The following is a 20366-nucleotide window of genomic DNA, read 5'->3' on the forward strand; positions in this document are numbered from 1 at the left end:
AGTACTCAAGAGGTCAAGCGGCACAATCCGTCTAGAGTATTAAGACCTATTAAGACAGGGACGTATAATTAAAAAGAAAACAAGACAGTAATACTCAGAAATATTAATATAGTTGTCCCTGTAAGATGAATAAAGACTAAACAACAGACAGGAAACCAACCGTTAAGTATTTTTCCAGTACTTTACCAACGAGTTATTTCCGTCTGTGAGTTGGCAAGTTGGCACGTTTCAATCATATTTTGTCGCTCGCAGAAACAAATAAAACACTATTGGAAATGAAGCTTTATTAACGGAAGAAATAACAACAGTTGTCATGCGAGAGAGATAAATAAAAAAGTGTCAATATTGCTTGAAGTAAAAGGAGTGCTTGTCTTGTGACATTTGCTCAAAGTTCGAATCTTCGCATACTTGAAAATCGCGTACCAGCTATCAAACGGTGGAAGAAAAATCTTAATCGACTTTTCGACGAACTTTATTGGAACGTCTCTAGTTACAAATTACACAGCAAAGACTGAAGACAATCACGCAACCAGTAAAACTATTAAGCTAAAGTCGAGGATCAGATTTCACAGCAGCCGAAAGACGCGCGTGTTCGCGCTCGGTAACAAAATCCAACGTACTACACTCGACTGTTTGTATCAGTCCAAGACCAAAACTTGACATTCTTTTGATACCATTTGGTTGTACATTCCACCAAGAGGATACTGGACAACAACAAGGGATTCAAATGAAGCTGTGGAAAGGAATATTTCTCCTTCTCGTCCTCCATGGGCCGGCAGTCCTTCAAAGCCAGCACGAAGGTAGGCGGGAAACCAATAATGTTCTCCTTCACTGGACGTGTTTTGAACGAAATTAAACTGAGATTTTTAAGGGAAAAAATACATTGAGTCCCGAATCACAGAAATCATGCCGAGAGTTAGCAATTTCCGATAGCACTTTTAAATAGCGTGATTGAAATATTAATTAATAACCGTACCAATTAAGTGCCAGAGTAGTGAATTAAATGAATGAAGCCGCCGATTCTATCAGATTCTATACCTGATAAAGTTAGTTGTTGATAGGTTTTCCTAGACTAGCTTCAGCTGGCTTCTACGAAAGCACAACTCGCATCTACGAAACCACAATTCCCTTCAGCTTTTTTTAGCTCGTTGTTTTTAATGTCGTATAGAATTACTCTGACACATATGTCTAAACACTGAAACAACTTCTCAAACGTTCGAAAGCCGAATTCCATTTTACTTTACCTTTGAATGTACGGTTAAGGGGGTTTGTGAAATAAATAAAAAAACTATGTCGCTAGAAGTCATCTACGCTGATAAACAAACGAGTGTGTGACTCATTACAAGTCACGTTCAGTTCACAGTTCATATTCGAGATTTTCGTTACTTGTCACCCTCTATAATTATCGATAAGATATTGGGATCTCATTCATTGAACTTGCATGTTTTTAATTGCAATTTGAAGATATGTTAGGCGTAACGAACAAGACTTGGCAAAGACATAAAAGAAGCTAATAAAAAGATGTCTTATTAAAATTAGGTGACACCATTTTCGGGTTTTTGCATGTTTTAAAGACTGCCATTAACACTGTATAAACAAGGACTACGCGTTAATTGAATTCTCTGCCACTGTAGACAGAACTTGTCACATCTGTTTGTCGAGTTATGAACACCTCGATTAGCAAAAGGTGCATTAGCGCTACACAATCTGCTTGTAGGCAATGGAATAAATTTTTACCAAAATTGGTAAAGGTTGGTTAAATAATGGAGTCATATCCTATTTGCTTCGAATTGGATAAATTCAGTACTGAACTATTTTTATATCGCTTCAATCCTTTTCTCGCGGTAAAAATTAGTCAGCTGGAAATACAACTTAAGATCTTGTGTATATTTTTTTTAGTATTAATAATCTTATGATTTTTTTAACTAGTGGCTGTCACCTGGGTGGGGTGGGTTGGGATTGTTGACTGGATAGACAGGGTGGAGAGGCTAAGGAGATGTGACGTTGATGCACTTTCCCAGGGGGTGGGGGTTGAATTTTAAAGAATATACAAAACAACCTATGGGGGACTTGAGATCTAAGATTTTCAGAATTTCAAACATATTTTTTTAAAAAGTGGTCTCTGTATAGTTAAGAGAATCTGATCATACTATAAGAGATAATTATTGTCCTTAGATCTTCTCAACATTATTTAAAATTCAGAATCGGGACTACTGTAAAATTTCGACCGGTTATAAGCCCCAAACCACCCCCTTGCCTTGAGCATGCGCTTATAAGCCCCCTGGTTATAGGGGGGCTTCTAACCGGAATAAAGGGGCCCCCTTTGCTGGATGACAGTACTGGACAGGGCTAAATATTGCTGTAGTATGGCTTTTTAACTTAAAATGAACTATGCTTAAAAGCCCCCCCCCCTCCCCCCACCGATTTTAGCCCATCCATTAATATGCCCACCTAAACCCCTTACAAAGTTGTATAGGTACAGGGCTTATAACCTGAATTTAACGTTATCTGCAAAAATTCACAAGACTTCGAATCTTTGTTTTTTGCAGAGTCAAATGAAAGACTCCGATGCTATACATGTTATGTTACAACTTCATGGGAGGACTGTGATAAGAGTGCGACGATCCATACGTGTCCAGAAGATGACGATGAAGTGTGTGTTACAATGAAACTTCGAAAGTGGGATGAAAATGATAATAACACAATAATAACACAATACACAAAGCACTGCGCTGCTGCAGAATACTGCTCAGATAATGAATGTGAAAAGTATGGTTATGATTGCACTGTTGATTGCTGTAACAAAGACCTTTGCAATACAAGCAACAGCATCTTGGCAAACCTAAGCACCAGCACCTTGGCAAACATAGTACTTCTAGCAATAATCTCATGCCTTCAGGCAATTATTTGTTAAAATCACTTTTACATCATGGTCTCTAAAACTCACACTTTCATAGAATGACTGTTTGAAAGAAAAATCTTGAACTTGATTTTAAAAGCAGGTTTATATCTGTTAATTTGTTATTTAAGTTGTGAGGCAGGATGTTAAATATACATGTTAACTCATTTCTGCTGCTATTGCAATTAATTATCCCTAATTTAATATACGACAACAAAGTTGATATTTTAGCATTGTGTACTAGATAGGTAGGTTGCCAACAGTATAATGTTATACATGTTATGTATACAAACAAATCCTTGATTTCCTCAAAATTAGGGAATAGTTTGTACAGAAAATGTTGTGCTGGCAGCTGCTGGAACTACTTGAAAAATTTATAATATGTACTTTGTTTATTATTAACTAACTATAGCTAGAAGTTGACATCTGAACATTGTGGGCATTTGAGTTAAGCAAGTATAAATTCTGAATGCGTTAGGAGTACAAGAGTTATACAGAGGTAGTGGTTTCAGGCTTGATTCACAGGCAACATTATTTGCAAAATGTGATCATCAACTAGGTACGAGACATGGGTAGAATGATGTGTCTACATGTACAAGTATCTCGGCTAAGTCTAACAGTTATACATGTACATGTAATGCATTTCCAGAAAAATAAATGAAAATTGTTTACTTATTTATTAATAACAATCATTGACTGTAAATCGCAAGTACTGGTAATCATTATCCAAATATTATTTTAAGGTTTCCATTTTAAACTTGGCATACACAGTCACACAGTTTGTTGTTTCTAACAAAGAGTTTCATTAATTTTTCACTCTTCAGAAAAATATTGATCCCACAGTCTTAGTCTTATCTCAAAAGTTTATTTACATGATTATACTTATAATATTATTTCTTTTTGAGAATGTGATTTAAAGTATTTTGATTTGGTATGGGGCTGTTCAAATAAATAATATATTTTCAATCATTTCAATAAGACGTGTACAGGAACATTGTTTACAATTGGTCAGGCTATGATCAGTTGATTGCTTCAGTGGAATATGTGTCGAGTCTCACAGCTACTAATTTAACATAGGCTAGGGTATTTTTGAATTTTTGTTTTGTTTTATGAAATAAAACCCTGTTAGATGTTACAGTAACATTGGCGAGGTCGCTATAGCCTTTTTCATTATTAAGCATGCACAAACTTGGAGCGTGTGATTGTAAAATTCTCAGTTAGTGTTTCCATTAATATAAGTTGTACCAAAATTATTTATGATGCAATAAACTAAACATTGAGGAGCACAGTAGTTGTATCATTTTCATTTTCTTTCCTGTGCTGCTACACAAAGCATAATGTCATACAGACGCAACTTGTCACACAATTTTGTTGCCTATTATGAGATGATAAATAATGGAATGACGTGTGATTTATTAGAGAAGAACTCAGAAAAAAATTCTGAGTACACAGATGGGACTTGAAGCCACTAGTCGGATGCTCTAACCACTGAGCTACTGAGAATTGTAGTGGTGAGCAGCAGTCCTTTTTTGTGGGTGACACAACGGCTGCATGGCACAATCACATTATGTCAATGAACAGTTTGACACACATTTAACTGCATGTGTTTTATGAGAGAAGAACTCAGAAAAAAATTCTGAGAAGAGTTGTATTAAACATTGTTAAGTGTAACCACCCAGTGGTGTCAGTTGCGAAAAATGGTTTCAGAAAGTAAAACTTGATTTCACTATGTACCATACTTGATGCAACCAATTCAATTTATATTTCAGGGTGCATTACGTGAACATGGAAATTTAAAAGTTTTTCTTCTAAATTGTACTTTAATTTTGTTGTACAAAAAGTCTGCATTTCAGCCTTACCCCTCCACACACTTTCAATGTTATTTTCCGACTTTGTGGCATATTTACTTTCCCTTAAATTTAAAAGAGTGATGATAGATCATAGATCTACTTTCTCCTTACACTATCATTACTGAGACAAGCAAAGAGGTGATGAGAATGAGAAAATCATCAACTGGGAGATATTAATACAAATCATGATTCTGTACTTACACAATGCGCCAAAGCCTAAACAAATGTCCTCTGATGTATGACAACAGGCAGGGGTGTTTATCTACCAGAGCCATGTACTGATCTGTTATTTCCCATACAGGGGGATGTTCACCACTGAAAAGGGCTGGGTTGCTCAGATTTCCCTCTAGAAAAAAATATCATAAACTATTTACCTTAAGGTTACTATTCATGCATGAACCAAGACTTTAGTACAAATATCCACAACATTTGTACTGTAGAAAACTGGTTTAACAGGTGAGTGTTAAACCTGCAAGAGCAGTCGTTTTTTTTTTTTCAGCTCAAGGAAGAAAATAATCAGGCATCATAAAAGATTCTAACCTTAAATGTAAACCTTATAACATGCCTCATATCCCTGCAATGGACTAGCATCCCATTCAGGGGGGAGTAGATATATTCCTAGCCACTTAATGCTACAGAAACCGGGATAAGCTCTGGCAGTAAGGGCCGCATGGCTTGAGGCTTCCCCTCCCTCTTCCCACTTAATTGACCACACATGCAATGTGAAATGAAACAGACCTGCTGTCATTACTCCATCCACCCCAGTGTATGCCATGCAACTCTCCACATCCCGCAGGTATCGAATATTTCCATTAGCAAAGACAGGTATTGACACATTGTCTCTATTGATTAAATAAAAGGGCTTTTGTTATTAAAACAAATACAAATCGTTCTACAACTGCTACATACATGTATATGTTTATTACTAGTTAATTACTGGAAAAGTACTGCAAACTTAAGGTTCTACCTTTACCATTACCTTTTCAAGTACTTGTTTGCACAATACAGTGAGAATATTAGATAAGTATGAGTATGACTTTATATGTACAGTGGAACCCCGATATAACGATCTTCGATATAACGATATTCCCGATATAACAATGAATATGTTATGTACCAGCAATAGTAAAATGTATGGGACGGAACCCCGATATAACGATTCCTCAATATAACGATATAATTTTACTTCCCCTTTGGCATATCGTTATATCGGGGTTCCACTGTACCCGGTACATTCATGTACAGTCAAAAATGTCTTTTTATGTTATTTTATTATAATTTTTTTTTTTTTTTTCAAAAAAGTGGAAATTTCCTGAGATTATTATTGACAATTTTTACCCCTGAGCCCACTTTTGTTTATGTAAGCACCAAGAAACTGGACTCTGACCAGTTCAAATGTAGAAAGTTCCACGTTTATCGCCCTTAAATCTGATTGGCTGACAATGGAATATGACCACTCTACACATGCTCATTAAATCAGAACTGGCCACAGTTGTGTTCTTAGTGCTCATGGCCAAAATTAATGAACAGCGTGTTCTCTGGGCGAGATTTATTGGACAATTTTTAGAAACTAAAAACAAGGCTGTACTTACTTTACTGTTTTAATTACATCCCAGTTTGCAAGACCAGTATTCAAACCCTTTTGTTCTCTTGTACGTCCATGGACTGTCAGAAGCTTTACGGGAAACAATTAAAATCACTTTTCAGTGGTTTTATTATTTTGACAGTCATGATGTTACAACACAAGGTAAAGTATGCCTAAAATTCACAGGCAACAAGCTTAAAGGAGAAATTCACTCCAGAATGGCCATTTATTTTCTTTACGCCAATAAAAAGTATATACCAAGATATGTTAATTACCAAAATTTTAGCCTCCAACGTGCGCTATAACACTACGAAATCTTTCCCAAAACTCGACAACTGAACGCCGCCATCTTGGAGCTGGTAATGTATGCGTGATGTCAAAGGGCTCAGCCTAAAGTTTGGCGGGAAAATATAAATACTCGAAACTCCTTGTTTCTTCGAAGTGGCATTTGTTTGTCAAAATGCCTGTTTTTGCAGCTCCATTTTGCTCAAACAGAGCTCCAAAAAATGCAAAAAAAAGGAGTTTCGACTATTAAAATTTTCCCGTTAAACTTCAGGTTGAGCTCTTTGACGTCACGCATACTTTACCAGCTCCAAGATGGCGGCATTCAGTTTTCGAGTTTTGGGAGAGATTTCGTAGGGTTATAGCAAACGTTGGAGGCTGAAATTTTGGTGAATAACATATCTTTGTGTAAACTTTTTATTGGCGTAAAGAAAATAAATGGCCATTCTGGAGTGAACTTCTCCTTTAAGACAAACGATAGTGGATCATTAGTGACTGCTATGACCTACAAGTATCAATCTAAAGGTTATGTAGTACATAGTGACTAGAAGTATAGTGGATGTTATAGCATTGTGGAATAAAGCAGTCATAAGTACCTGACATCCAGCTTTCTCTAACATTTTTGCATATTTCACAGTCTTGTCCAGATCATCAAACACACGGATTTTACAGGTTATAGGAATCGACAGCTTCTCATTCAGTAAGCTGACTGGAAATTTAAAAGTAACACCAACAAATTTAAGACAAAAATTCAAAGCATGACAAACTTATCTATTATTTAAGCAACTGGAAAAGAATTTTATTTTATTAAAAAAACATTGTCAAGGCCATATATGTACAAAAGTTTAAAAGTGTATAAACCAAACGCCTTGATAACATTTTTTAATATTTTACCTTTTAGCGAACATTATGTTGAATTCTATTTTAAAAAATAAAATGATGTTTCTTTTGAGAACAGTTTCAAATGGAAATTTTTCATAGCTACCAGCTTTTATCTGCATCTTTGCTGCATTGTACCAATTTTCTATACCAGCGACTGTAAAATTATGTGACAACTACAATAACTCATTACAAGTTTGCCATCTTCCTGCTTCCAATCCCTAATTTTTTTTAAAAAATATTACAACTTACCCATGGAAGCTACTAATTCCCACTCATCTTGCAAAAATGCCCCATAATGACCTAAAGGAAAGAGAAGGTTTGTTTAGCTGTTTTGTCAAGTTCAACAAAATCAGATATGGAAATGGGACGCAGGAATGGCACATTGGTAAGAGTGCTCGCCTCTCACCAATGTGGCCCAGATTCTATTCTGGCCAGGTTCTGTGTGGGTTGAGTTTGTTGTTGGTTCTCGCCTTGCTTCAAGGGTTTTTCTCATAGTACTCCTGTTTTCCTCCTTCCAAAAAGTCAAACACTTTTAAATTCCAATTCAACTATAATAAATGGACTGTCTAAAACCCAGCTAGGCCTGATGTGGCTTAAATCACCATCTTAAATATAATTATTCATTTATTTTATTTTATTATTTAAAATTTCCTTCCTGAATCCTGGCCAGTTTTCTACCCATACCATACCTCTTCTTGCGATTATCTGTGGACATCCAAGGTTCAGATCAATCCCGTCACAATATGGTTCCACTAGCTGAGCAGCTTTGAGAAATGTTTCAGGATCATTTGCACAAAACTACAACAAAAAAAAACAATAATATTATACTAAAGTAAAAAGTGAAATTTGCAGGGCTGATGTGGGTCTAAAACAAGCTGCTTAACTGGAGCACGATTCTGCTGACCAATGCAAAACAATGTTTATTTACATTGTTCTTATCATCATCAAGACCATCATCATCATCATCATCATCATCATTTCTTTTTATGAGATTATGTTATCTGGGATCTGGGGAAAATATTCTTATTAACACCCTCATGAGCAGTGGAAATCAATAGCAGGATATATACTCACTCACACTCACTCACTCATCCTCATCGAGCCCATGAGAGCCAAAACTAGCAGCCAGCCATCAGTCATGTATGTATGGGAAACGTCTACATTCCAGAGCCCATACTATACTCGCACTCTTGTTTCTGTAGCATGAAGTGACTGCCTCCCCCCCCCCCCCCACCAGATGGGATGCTAGTCCATCAAAGGTTTGTCTCTGCATTAAACTCATCAACAATAGATGAGCTTGGGGAAGGTGCCTGGAAAGATAGTGACGCCTCGAGCACAAAAAGCCGAGAGCTCTGCATTCATTTGCCAGTACCAGTTTAGTATCTTAAGTAAAGCCCAGGCCAAATGAAGACGAGAATTGATGAAAGTTGATAAGAGTTGACTATCATGGAGTTTATGTCAACTCTCATCCAATATCATCAACTTGGGCCAAAGGGGAGAAAACTCTCATCAGCTCTCATGAAAAATTTGAACACATTCAAAGTGGACTCGAACACATGATAGTCGATGAGAGTTTCAGGGCCAAACGAGAGCAAGAGTTTGAACTCTCATCCTCACTTGGCCCAGGCTTAAGGCTATTTGAGAAATTAACATAGATTTACTTCTCCAAAGATTCACATCAAGTTCTCCTTACATCACTATCATATTGTTAAGCTGAAGGATGACAAGAATAAAGAAACAGCAAACTCGTCAAATAAACGAGTGGCCTTGTCTTTATCTGCCACCAGATTCTCAAAAAACAGTAATGGGAACTTAGGAAGTAAGCTTAATAAAGATTTGAGGTAGTCACATGTACGTTTCACGTGCAAAGACAGCACAGCTGATTTTAAACCCAGAGAGGATTAAATCAGCTGGTTGGATTTATTTTTGGAAAAAAGCTTGCGTACAACTAAGGCTCGATCAATAACTCAAATGAAGTAATAATAAAAATTCCACCTGTACGATCAGCGGTCTGTCTTCTTCACAAGTCTGGAAAGATTCTTTCCTGTAAAACAAATCTTTCACAAACAAGCCGGCGTGGATCATCGGTGTGTAGCACAACTCTGCGCCATGCCTTCGGCTCAAAAGTCGCCATGGTAGTTCAGACTGATCCACCATAGGAGCCACGATATATTTTGGTGACTTGAGAACGTGTTTCCAAAACTCATAGCTTTTATATTTTGGAGCCATTTTTCGATCAACGAGCCAAAAAAGTTACTTGAGCTTGCAGCACTCTTGCAGCACTTAGAAGGATTACCGCTGGTCCTTGGCCCTTGTAAACAAACTCGACCCAGGCCCCTTTCTTATTCTCCTGGAGAAAACAGCGGCGGCGGAGAGCGGGCGGCGGATAAAGTAGACACTCGGGTTTGACAATTCACTTCTGCACTGCCGCTCTCAACCCAGGTGTATTAATTTCTCGACAAATAATTGCTGAGGGTGGTGGCAGTCATACACTGTAGCATATTTTGCAGCTATCGGTGTAATAATAAATTATCAGGGAGAAAGTTTCAAAAGTCACAGATGCTTTCAAAATCCAGACCTTTGCAAGTAGGCCTTTCTCGATTATGCTAGTAAAACTGGCATTTAATGCTACTAGAAATTCTCGCATAAAGCCAAAAAATGCTAAAATAATGCCAGATTTCTTTAAAAAATGCCACTTGAATTCCAAAGAATGCTTTGTTTTATTTCAAACAAAACGTACGAACTCTTACATTATATGTTCATATCAACAACAGGTGATACTTAATAATTGTTTGTTTATAAAAATAATTATTATATGGCTACGTAGTACGCGCGCATTGCTGCTGAGCGGGCACTTAATGACCGGGATGAAAACTCGGCCGGGTGAGGGAGAGACAGCCAAGGAGAAGACAAACCGACAATGACTATCCACACTAAAAGCCCTCAGAGAGCGACGAAGAGAGGGGGGAGCGAGCCCGGAGAAGGAAGCGGGCCACTTCCCCGCGGCCCCGGCGGATGACCCGCACGCCGCCCGGCCGCGAGACCCGGGACCCTCGGTAAGTAGTATGAAATAAAAAAATATATTAATTTTTTTTAATAAAAAAATACAAAAAACACACACGTAAGTAACACAACGCACAAACAGTCGAAACAGACAGAAAACAATCAAATTAAGTAATCAAAACTGTGAAACTTTAGGATTATTTATCCTTCTGAGTTCTGAGCGCTGAAATCTGGATCACTGTCATGAAAAATGACAGAAAATGCTAGCAATTCTTTTTCAAGAAAAAACGAAAAAAAATGCTCGTTTTCCCAAAAAATGCCGAAAAAAATGCTAGCATAATCGAGAAAGGCCTATTTGCAAGACAATATTGGGACCAAAAATTCAAATTAATTGGACAGATATAGGCCATTTGCAAAAATACCATAATACTCTTTCTTGTCCCTCCAAAATTTTGCGTAAGCATTGTTTTTAATTTCTCTTGCTGTCCTAAGAGAAATTGAAAACAATGCTTCTGCAAAATTTTGGAGGGACAACAAAGAGATGTGGTATTTTTGCAAATGGCCTATTGACCAAGTAATAACATTGTGCCAATTTGCACTCTTGGGGGTTTAAGCCTGGTTTTCGTCAGCGACGAAAGCACAAGCACAAGCGCAAAAATAACATCTCTTATTTCACTGTGAAAACGCCCTCGACTCAAGCAAAAGCACAAGCGCATTGCAGCTTTTCTGCTTGTGCTTGCAGCAAGCACAAGAACAAGGATCAAAATTTGTCCTTTTTGCATGATTGCACTTATGCTTGCGCTTGCGTCGCTAGTGAAAACCAGGCTTACAGGGATATGAAGTTATGGACCTTGAAGTTGTTTAATTTACAAATGTAAACAAGCTAGGATGTTCAATTTGTGCTTCACACTTGCACTGCAATGGCACAATTTGTGTGCAAGGATTACTCAGCAATATACCTCTACACTGTCAGCAATTCCAAGAAAAAAGCCCTAGGAATGTAGTTCAGGAACTCTTATCACCTGGCACATGCGTTTTCTCAAGGAGCTTTATTTGAGTCTCATTTAATTGTATCAATACAAAAGTTTTTCCTTTATAAACACAATAAAGATGGAACTGTTTGCTCTGAGAAAACTACTTCATTACTTCACTACAAAGTCCCATTTCTGGGATGGTACAAGAATTCTACTGTGTGAACATTACAACACTTTTAATCCAACTAGTAATGGGCCACCAATATGCCTACATAATTAACACTTTAACATGGTAAAGTATTGGGGACCTAAGACTGTGGTGTCCAGGGTTACACTGTGTTTAAAACATGATGCTCAAGCAGATAAATTTCCTTTCGGGCTGATAAAAATTGATAATTATGTGGGGAGTATTAAATCACTCTTGCATTCTTCTAAGGCCCAACAACATCAGCATCCTGTGTAACAAGTGATTTCCATAACAATCATATTACAATGTAACAGTTATACAAGTACAAGTATGAAATCAATTAACAGTAAAGAAATTATATTCTAACATGGCTAATAGGATTATTCAGGCAAGAGATTGAAATCCTGCTCGAAAGTAAACATAAGTAACTTATAACCAATCAGCTATGCAGCAGCTTTATTTTTGGAGACCCCAGGCCTCATTATCAAGTATAACTTTGACGTATTAAATCTGAAATGGACTTCCTTATTTGCTCTTTGCCTACATTGTATATAAGTGAACAACATCTATCAAGTTCTTTCAGAACGGCAAAAAAGTTTTGACTAGAGTTTTCTTGCTAACAATAATGCCTACAAAAAAGCAGTACCATATTTTTTCAAAACGGTGCTTTCTAAAAAAAGCCACAACAGTAACAAGTTACTGATTGATGATAAAATGCTCTCTTTTTTTCTTGGAGTTTGTTGTACTCAATGTTTCTCTGCCAGTCAACTAGTACAACGAATGATGAGGTTAAAAAATGTAGTAACACTTGTATAGGGACTATAAAATAAAAATCCTACGTAAAACGACAGAGAATAATGCAGAACGATTTGGGATGAGACTTACAAAGTATTAACTGGCCTTGCTGAATGCACTGTTTCCAGAAATACAGTTAAGGTTTGACTACTTGTGTAATAATCAAGGATAGCCTTAACAATGCATAGATTTGTTTGTTAAACAGAGAAGTAGTAGATCAGCAATGTCATCATTTACAAAACCTTTTACAGGCAAATATTAAATAGCTTAAACGTAAATTTCTATGTCTTGTTATGACATTGAAAGACACCAGGTCACGGCTCAGTCTTCATCCATGTCGACATCTCCCTGCAACAACAAAAAAACAATAAAAGATTTTAGTTTTACAGTAGATGGAAATATAGGGCATTCACTATTTGCACACAAAAAAAAAAACAGTCTGAACAGACGGTTCCATTGGTACTGCTTAAATCCTCTCGAAGTGGTTTGGCTGGTCTGGGTTGTTTACCATTTGCAACAGTCAGAATGGAATGTTCCTAATGGTTAGGTATTGCTAAATTCCTGTGCGAGGCTTGGGCAAGCATGGTTTGACAAATGGTACAGGGTTTTTTAAGTCATTTCGGTTGAAATGGAAAAAAAAGGAATATATCCGAGAATTTCCCTTTTTCCAGAAACTTTTCACTGTAATGAGCTGTACCTTTTAACTTTGTCTATGTGGTTTACAATGACTGAACTCGCGATGATATAAAACAAGCAAGATCAATGATACTGCCTAACAGGTTGTCCTAACACAAGTATTATCCTTGCCAAGGAGAGGACAGGCATTAATTTTTACTCACTGCTAAAATAAATGAAGACCATGTTTTGTTTTAGAGAAAATACAAAGAAACATTTCATACCACTTCATGGTAAGCATCCAGTTCTGCATCAAGATCTTCTGCAGTAACATTCGCTCTTTGAGATCCACCACCTCTCCCCCCTCTTCCTCTACCACGCCCTCTACCTCGTCCTCGGTTTCCACCTCTGCTTTGGCCAAACTGTTGACGCCTCCTACATAAAGACAACACATTTGTAGCACAGAATTTAGCTTTTGACAGCCGCTGTTACACTGCAGTAACAGTCAAATTAAGTTGACAGGATCGCGTAATTTCCTCGAAACACAATATGAGTTTTTTCCTTATCTTTCCAAATATATTATGCAAAACTGTCAAGTTACTATCAACAAATATTATGGGGCAAGTGACTCTCAAATTTTACTTGCCCAGACACTATTCCCCCTTGCCCAGATTTTCAAACTTATTAATAATTTATGATGATGGTTTGCCAGGGCCCTCGCCCGTCGGGCAAAGGAGTATGAAAAGTCACTTGTCTGGCAGGAAAATCTACTTGTCCCGGACGACCAGATGGAGGGTTTTGTCGAGCCCTGTTACTATCAGTCGACTGTTGAGCTCACAGACTGTAGAGGGTTAAACTTTGATCACATTTCATTACCTTTGACCTTGACCTTGTCCTTGTCCTTGAAAGCCACCTGACCCCCCAACATTTGATCCACTAGTAACAAGTTCAATAATCATCTCTCTTCCTAAAAAACGAAAAAAAAAAAAACACAAACAACAATTTAGAATGCTGATGACACACTAATGAAGAACACATTTCATAGAGCTGTATCACTTAAAATTTAAGCATTCTACTACTACTGGTAAAACAGGAAAAGAAATGTTAACTTTCGAAAACATCATTCAGTTCTACGTATGTGTCCCTCAAACTGTCTAGTAGTGGTAAAAAAACTTTCACCATGTTTACTTTCAACAGTCACTAATGTTGGCTCTAAGAATTTCGCTTTCTTTTTCAACCACAGCTAGTACCATTCCAACAACTTTTCAAGACTGCATTAACTGTGAAATGATTAACCTTAAATAAACATAGACAACTAAATATGACCAGAAACTTCCTACTTTTACCCAAAGCATATTAAAGCTTAAAACTATAAAAAAAACTTTGTAGGTACTAATATTTATTCCTACAGGTCTGCATTACTCATTCCATTTTAGGGTTGTCTATTTGCATTCAATAAGTATTCCGAAAAACATGCAGTTTTATAAGTTTTACCCGAGTAAACAGACACAACTTTAGTTATCGTACACAAAATCCATCCCTTCAGATGTGAGATTTATTAAAGCTAAACAAATTCCATGCTCATTATGTACACAAATTATGTAGCACTTCAAAAACCCAGATGGTGTCTCTTGGATGGGTGGTACATTTGACCAGGGCTGCAAATAAGAGTTGGACATTGGCCGACCAAAATTTGCTCATGTCCGATAAAAACCCAAGTGTGGTCGGACAGGATGTCCGGACAATTTTTTTTATTGTAAATCATTTACGACAACAATGAATAAAATTCAACCTTTTGTTTTTGGTGATGTCTGACCAAAATTTGGTTTTGTCCGATCAAGATGGTGTCTTTCATAAATTATGTCCTTATGTCCTTTAGGGTAAGCTAACTTGGCTATATATCCAGGCTCTCCTGAGTATGGAATTTTCTTCAGCTTAATCTCACATGGATGAATGAGTACAAAATAAGAAATGCCTTTTTACTCATGCAATTAAGCAAGAATTCAGCAAACAAACCAGCTAGGAAGACATCATGTTCAATATTACCAGAAAAAGACAGACTGAAATGGCTCCATCACAAGATGCCTCCAGTGTGAAGCTAACAAGCCAAGGCCATGTTTTTGACACCTGGAGCGGCATGCCACGGAACTTCTGAAGTAGGCAGCATTTGATGTGCGAGCCTTAACAGTAACCAAGCCCTGCATTCAATGGCCGAGGAGTGCTGCTTGATGAGGTCTTACCAGCCAGGTGATGCTGACTGGCCTCAATGATTAAAAAATAAAAATATTTTACCATCAAGTGGAACTCCGTTATACTGTTTCATGGCACGCTGCGCATCATCCCGTCTTTGGAAAATAACCTCAGCTGTGCCAAGGGATCGGCCAGAAGCATCGTAATGGACTGTGGCCTTCTTTAGAGCTCCAAACTCACTAAACAGCTCCTGAAAAATCAACCAGAACAACACTTGAAAATTACTACTGAATGGTTCAAAATAAAAATGAAAATAGCACTTGTACATGTACAGTATGTTGCCCTATTTCCTGGACACTCCTATTTCCGGACACTTCGACTTAACAATTTCGTATATCGTCGTAACAGTAAAATTAAGTTACAGTGCGGACACTCGAACCATGAACACTTGACATTTTTTTGGGCCTTTTTTGACGGTTAACCAATGAGAGCTCTTCTTATAAACAAAAGGATTAGCATTTTTTAAGAGCCGTCCAATCACAGCGGTGGCGGGAAAATATAATGTGAGTTTTTTATGTCAGCGTCTTGGCAATATTTCCAATGTGAAATGGCCTACGCGCCTGCTAACTACGCTGGTAAGTACATATTTTTTTCGCTAGAATCAAGTTTTCTGCAAGATTTTATTGCCACTGAATCTTTTTATTCCTGTTCGGCAAAGGTGAATGCAAACTCGGCGTCAATCGACAGCAAGGGATCTACGGCAACTCATAATTATTTTTATCTTCCACATGAAAACAAATAAACTCGCTCTTGCTACTAAACAACGTAGATTTCCTTCAAATGCAGGAGCAAATTAGACATAATGTATATTAAGAACTACACTTTATTGAATAAAAACTGTTCTGATTCAAAATAAGTCCAGCAAATAGCATACTTTAGAAAACACGGTTATGTCTGATTCTGTTGCTATTTTTATCTCATCCGTGGGAATAAATAAATTCGCTCTTGTCGCTACACAAATGTAAATTTTCTTCAAGCGCAATAAGACATAAGAATGTATGTTACAAACAATGCTTTATTAAATAGATTCTGTTCTGATTCAACTTTATTGTCACGTTCTAATAGTCTAAGAGTAAAACTTTAATTTGTACAGCACAATCACAACCAGAAATCTAATTACAGTGTAACAGAACCGGCACATTATTTCAAGCCGAAATGAAAACACGCAAAAATAAAAACACAACAGGGAGTATACATGTATCAAACGCAGTTTACTGCAGCATAACATGAGCAAAGTACAATTTTACCATTTGTATGCATTCGTTTTTTTCCGTTTACTGCACTCGGAGAGGGTCAACAATTCCATGTTTATACTCTTCGATAACACTTGGCAATCTCCAGTCACAATTTTCCTCTAATCGAACTTTATTTCGCAGCGCTTGCTGGAGAATCATCAAGTCTCTATCCAAGGCAGAACGATCTAAATATTTCGCTGGGTTCTGTTTCGTTTTGTCCTTCAGCTTTCAAAGGTGGACATCATTACACAAGGGCTTTTCTTTTTGATGTTGTTCAGTTCGGCTTCTAATACGCGTCGTTCCGCAAGTAACAGCTTATCAGGAGACGGGAAGAACGAGTCCAAATCCTCAGATTTCACGTTTCCGCTCACCTTCGTGAGGGGAACCCCCTGCTTTCGAACTAAAGCGAAATTCTTTCTAATTTCATGCCTGAAGATAATGATTTGAGCCACACATAAACTTCACTCTTGTCAGCCATGATCGTTTCACTCTCAATAAATGTACGAGCCTCGTTATAAAGTCACTTCGTGATTGGATGATGCCAAAAAAGCGGGAAAAAAGTCTTGGTGTTCATGGTTCGAGTGTCCTCACTGTAAACAAAAAGTTCAAAAGACTTAGCGATTAGTCTGCTTTCGTTTGCTCTTTTCTTGGCCGAGCTGCGCTCTGTTTAGACGGGAAAATTCAAGTTTTCGTGGAGGTAGGTAAAAATTTTTTCTTCGTAAATCCAATTTTTACAACGCGTCAAACTACATCGTTTCAATAAAGCGCTCTGCTCTCGCAAAGTGTGCAATAGATTATATTTATATATATATATATTAAAGTAAAGGTAAAAGGACTACTCACTAGGTTTATCAGCATATAATAAATTTTCGGTTTTCGCTCTTAATTTCCGAGCACGGTCACCAAAGAGTTAAGTTGAATTTTTGATGAGGTGTGCCTAATTCCGGACGCATACCTACAGCAAACTTGTTTACCTATTTGAAAACAATTTTATGGAATAGGTTTTGAAAAACAAGCATTTTTGTAACTGTCTGTATTGTATTTAAGCTTCAATACCTGTTTTGGTATTGATTAATCTTCCTTGGTGAACTTCGTTTCAAGTGGCCGAAACATTCGCTGAACATTGTTTATGTCAATAACCTGATGAGAACCTCGCTAAAATTGAAAGGAAAATGCTTTAAATTGTGCCTCAAAGACAATTTTTTAAAAGAATAATCCTTTATTTAGACCTAATTACTTATATTTTGCCATAATCGGGAATAATATTTCCGAGAGAAAGGTAGTATTTTTCTCGTAACGATCGGCCGGAATTAGGGCAACTTGTCCGAAATTAGGGCACCGAATTTGACCAACTCTTTCCGTGATTACAAAGAAGCCAAAGAGATTTAGAAGATAAAACTCCACGACCTATTTACCAGCAGTGGAAGCTACATTGTGGGTAAATTTTCAGCTTGTAAGTGCTGTTTCGAGGTAAGATATTACGGTGAGTGCAAAAAGTGTCCGGTAATAGGGCAACATACTGTACTGTAGTTTCACCACTGTGACGCAAAAATATTTTGTTTCTAGTACTACAAAACAGGGCTCAAAATGTCCAGTCAAGATGGCGACTTTACATGAGGAAATCATTCCTCTAAAGATGGATATTCTATTGCCCAATGGGATCACAGCCCATACATGTTAGGAATGATGTCATCCATAGGGGAAATACAGAAAGATAAATGGAATGCCCCAATTTGAAAGCCCCTATAACGTAATGTTTATAATGTTTATAAGTTAACGTTCCATTGAAATGTAGAAAATATTTATTTTGAAAATGTTTCTAATGAATATTATCCTAAAATGTTACACTGCTACACCAGACGCTGACAGCAGTGCTCAATAAGTAGAATATTTTTCACGCCTTGAGATATTTTCGTGAAACAAATTTTAAGTCGTCAAGTCTTTTTCACCGATTTGTCATTGCTCTAGCACACTGCAATACCTATTTGACCGAACATTTAAAGCGCAATAGCCATAAAAACTTTATCCAAGAGTTTCTGCACGTAAACGGAAGTCATGAAATAGTTCACGATGAGGAAAACATTTTCCTCATGTAAAAAGCTGACTGAACAATTTGTAAATGCATGCTCGGGCTTATTATTTGCACATTTAATCTTTCTTAAATCTCGTCTCAGCAATACTTGATTTTGTGACTGTCTGATTTGTGAATGTGTTTTACTAATGAAGGCAAACTGTCCTTACTTACCTGAATATCTGAATCAGACACACCGAAATCCAAGTTCGAAATGTGAAGTTTACAGCCAGTTGAGATACCGCCGCGATTTCGTCCTCCTCTAAAACCACTGCCACTGTCGCCATCAAAAAGGTCATGTTGCCATCTGTCTGGTAACTGTTTAGGCTGTAAATAAAAATAATGTTAGTTAACGTGACATCAAACCAGCCAACAACGAGAAAATCGTTCAAAGCGATGCCATGTTCGAAAAAAATTCGTCACTTACTCTAGAATAAGGCGTCGATCTATTCTTGTTAATTCGTCCTCTGCCGCCTCTTACTGGTCCACCGCCTCCTCTGCCTCGTCTACCACGTCCCCCTCTTCCTCCTCGGGAATTTTTCTTGTTCTGTTTGATGATATCGTCCAAAGACATATCTACTTTCTCGGTTTTCGCAGCCATTTTGTTCGGTTACCGGTGGCCTCGTGCGTGTGAAAGTGACGCGCCGGATGAAAAAAATTATGGGATTGAAGCTGTGCCTCGTTTGCATGTTCTTTTTATAGCGGCGGCAGCCCGCGGCGGCACAGGGCGCGGAATCGGTGAAATTTGCGGCTTCTTTTTGCTGTTTTGTTTTGCGAAATTTTTCTTTTGAACTTCTTCGGCGTATAGCGCGTAGTCTTTTATTTTTCCTTACAGAAGTGACATCAAAGATTGCGTGAAGGCAAACCGCCCACCGGACCACGTAACTTTCGGCTTTTTCTTGGAAAAGTTCTAAGATAAGCGGATTCTGATGCCGCCCCATAGCTCAGCCCCGGGACTGGCGCGGGCCCAGGACACCATTGAACCGTTTTGAGAACAGGCAGATTTTTGTATCCATGCAAACTTGTGTGTGAGGTGTTCTCCTGTAACGTGAAAATATACTTTCTAGATAAGATCATTTCGTAAACACGAAATCTCTGCAAATTGAGAAAAATCCACGTGCAACGTGGCGACCGTAGTATTTCTTAGTTTTGATTTAAATTGTGGAAAAAGAGGCAGGAGTTGACAAAGGGCGCGTTCTGTGGTTTTTGGCGAGTGCAGCGCAGTTGTGGAGAAAGAGAACAGGGAAAAGTTCACGGCTATGATTGCGGCAAAGCCGCTTAAGTGCAATCTAGCTGCGAACGGCGAATCCGCGATCGTGCCTGCTTTCACGGGTTCACTGCTCCTCGAAGAAAAAGATAGAATTACCCAGGGTTGAATTGACATAAATCGGTTTTCGAAAACCCGGTGCCCGTTGCGCGAGAACTGCTTTTATTTCCAAGGCGGGCCAGTGTCCACAGCCGGTTGAGAAATTTTCAGTGAATGCTTTATAAGAAGAAGTGACATCTCAGAAACGAATTTCCGCTTCTGGAAAAGTGAAAAAACCGCTTTCAGTAAGTGTTCGCTTCTAACGAAGAATCCAAATTACTAGTCTGCTGCTACATCAACATAGGCGGTCAAGATTTAACTATTCAAAGCATCAGTTGAAGTTTGCGCCTTACTTGTAGTTGATTACTGCCGATGAAAACGGAAACAAAAGGGAACTGTGGCGTTCATGATGTAGTGGTTGAGTTGAACAGA

General features: G+C 37.8%; 3 protein-coding genes across 3 annotated transcripts in view; 1 reads left to right on the forward strand and 2 right to left on the reverse strand.

The window, feature by feature from the left end:
- LOC144633197 (tRNA-dihydrouridine(16/17) synthase [NAD(P)(+)]-like) overlaps window positions 1–9756 on the reverse strand; it is a 39158-nt gene extending 29402 nt beyond the window's left edge. The window contains exons 1-7 of the mRNA XM_078492011.1: window positions 9494–9756; window positions 8188–8296; window positions 7748–7798; window positions 7213–7325; window positions 6342–6424; window positions 5488–5591; window positions 4951–5095 (exon numbers count right to left, since the gene is read on the reverse strand). Of these exons, the coding sequence (XP_078348137.1) occupies window positions 4951–5095; window positions 5488–5591; window positions 6342–6424; window positions 7213–7325; window positions 7748–7798; window positions 8188–8296; window positions 9494–9727 (839 nt within the window). The 5' untranslated portion in view covers window positions 9728–9756. The remainder of the gene's footprint in view (window positions 1–4950; window positions 5096–5487; window positions 5592–6341; window positions 6425–7212; window positions 7326–7747; window positions 7799–8187; window positions 8297–9493) is intronic.
- Window positions 371–4182, forward strand: LOC144633223 (uncharacterized). Its single transcript, XM_078492048.1, has 2 exons — window positions 371–800; window positions 2550–4182. Exons 1-2 carry the CDS (start codon window positions 728–730, stop codon window positions 2912–2914), a joined length of 438 nt encoding a protein of 145 aa, XP_078348174.1. The 5' UTR covers window positions 371–727; the 3' UTR covers window positions 2915–4182.
- A 1775-nt stretch (window positions 9757–11531) lies between the features above and the next one.
- On the reverse strand, window positions 11532–19281 carry LOC144633208 (aly/REF export factor 2-like). The gene is made up of 6 exons (XM_078492025.1): window positions 19056–19281; window positions 18803–18955; window positions 15365–15512; window positions 13949–14039; window positions 13357–13507; window positions 11532–12805 (listed from the first exon to the last, which is right to left on the reverse strand). The coding sequence occupies exons 1-6, from the start codon at window positions 19227–19229 to the stop codon at window positions 12779–12781; spliced, it is 744 nt and encodes a 247-aa protein (XP_078348151.1). The 5' UTR covers window positions 19230–19281; the 3' UTR covers window positions 11532–12778.
- Window positions 19282–20366: the final 1085 nt, after the last annotated feature.

This window comes from Oculina patagonica, chromosome 12, assembly GCF_052425735.1.
Source record: "Oculina patagonica isolate OP01 chromosome 12, crgOcupat, whole genome shotgun sequence".
Classification (NCBI taxonomy): domain Eukaryota; kingdom Metazoa; phylum Cnidaria; class Anthozoa; order Scleractinia; family Oculinidae; genus Oculina; species Oculina patagonica.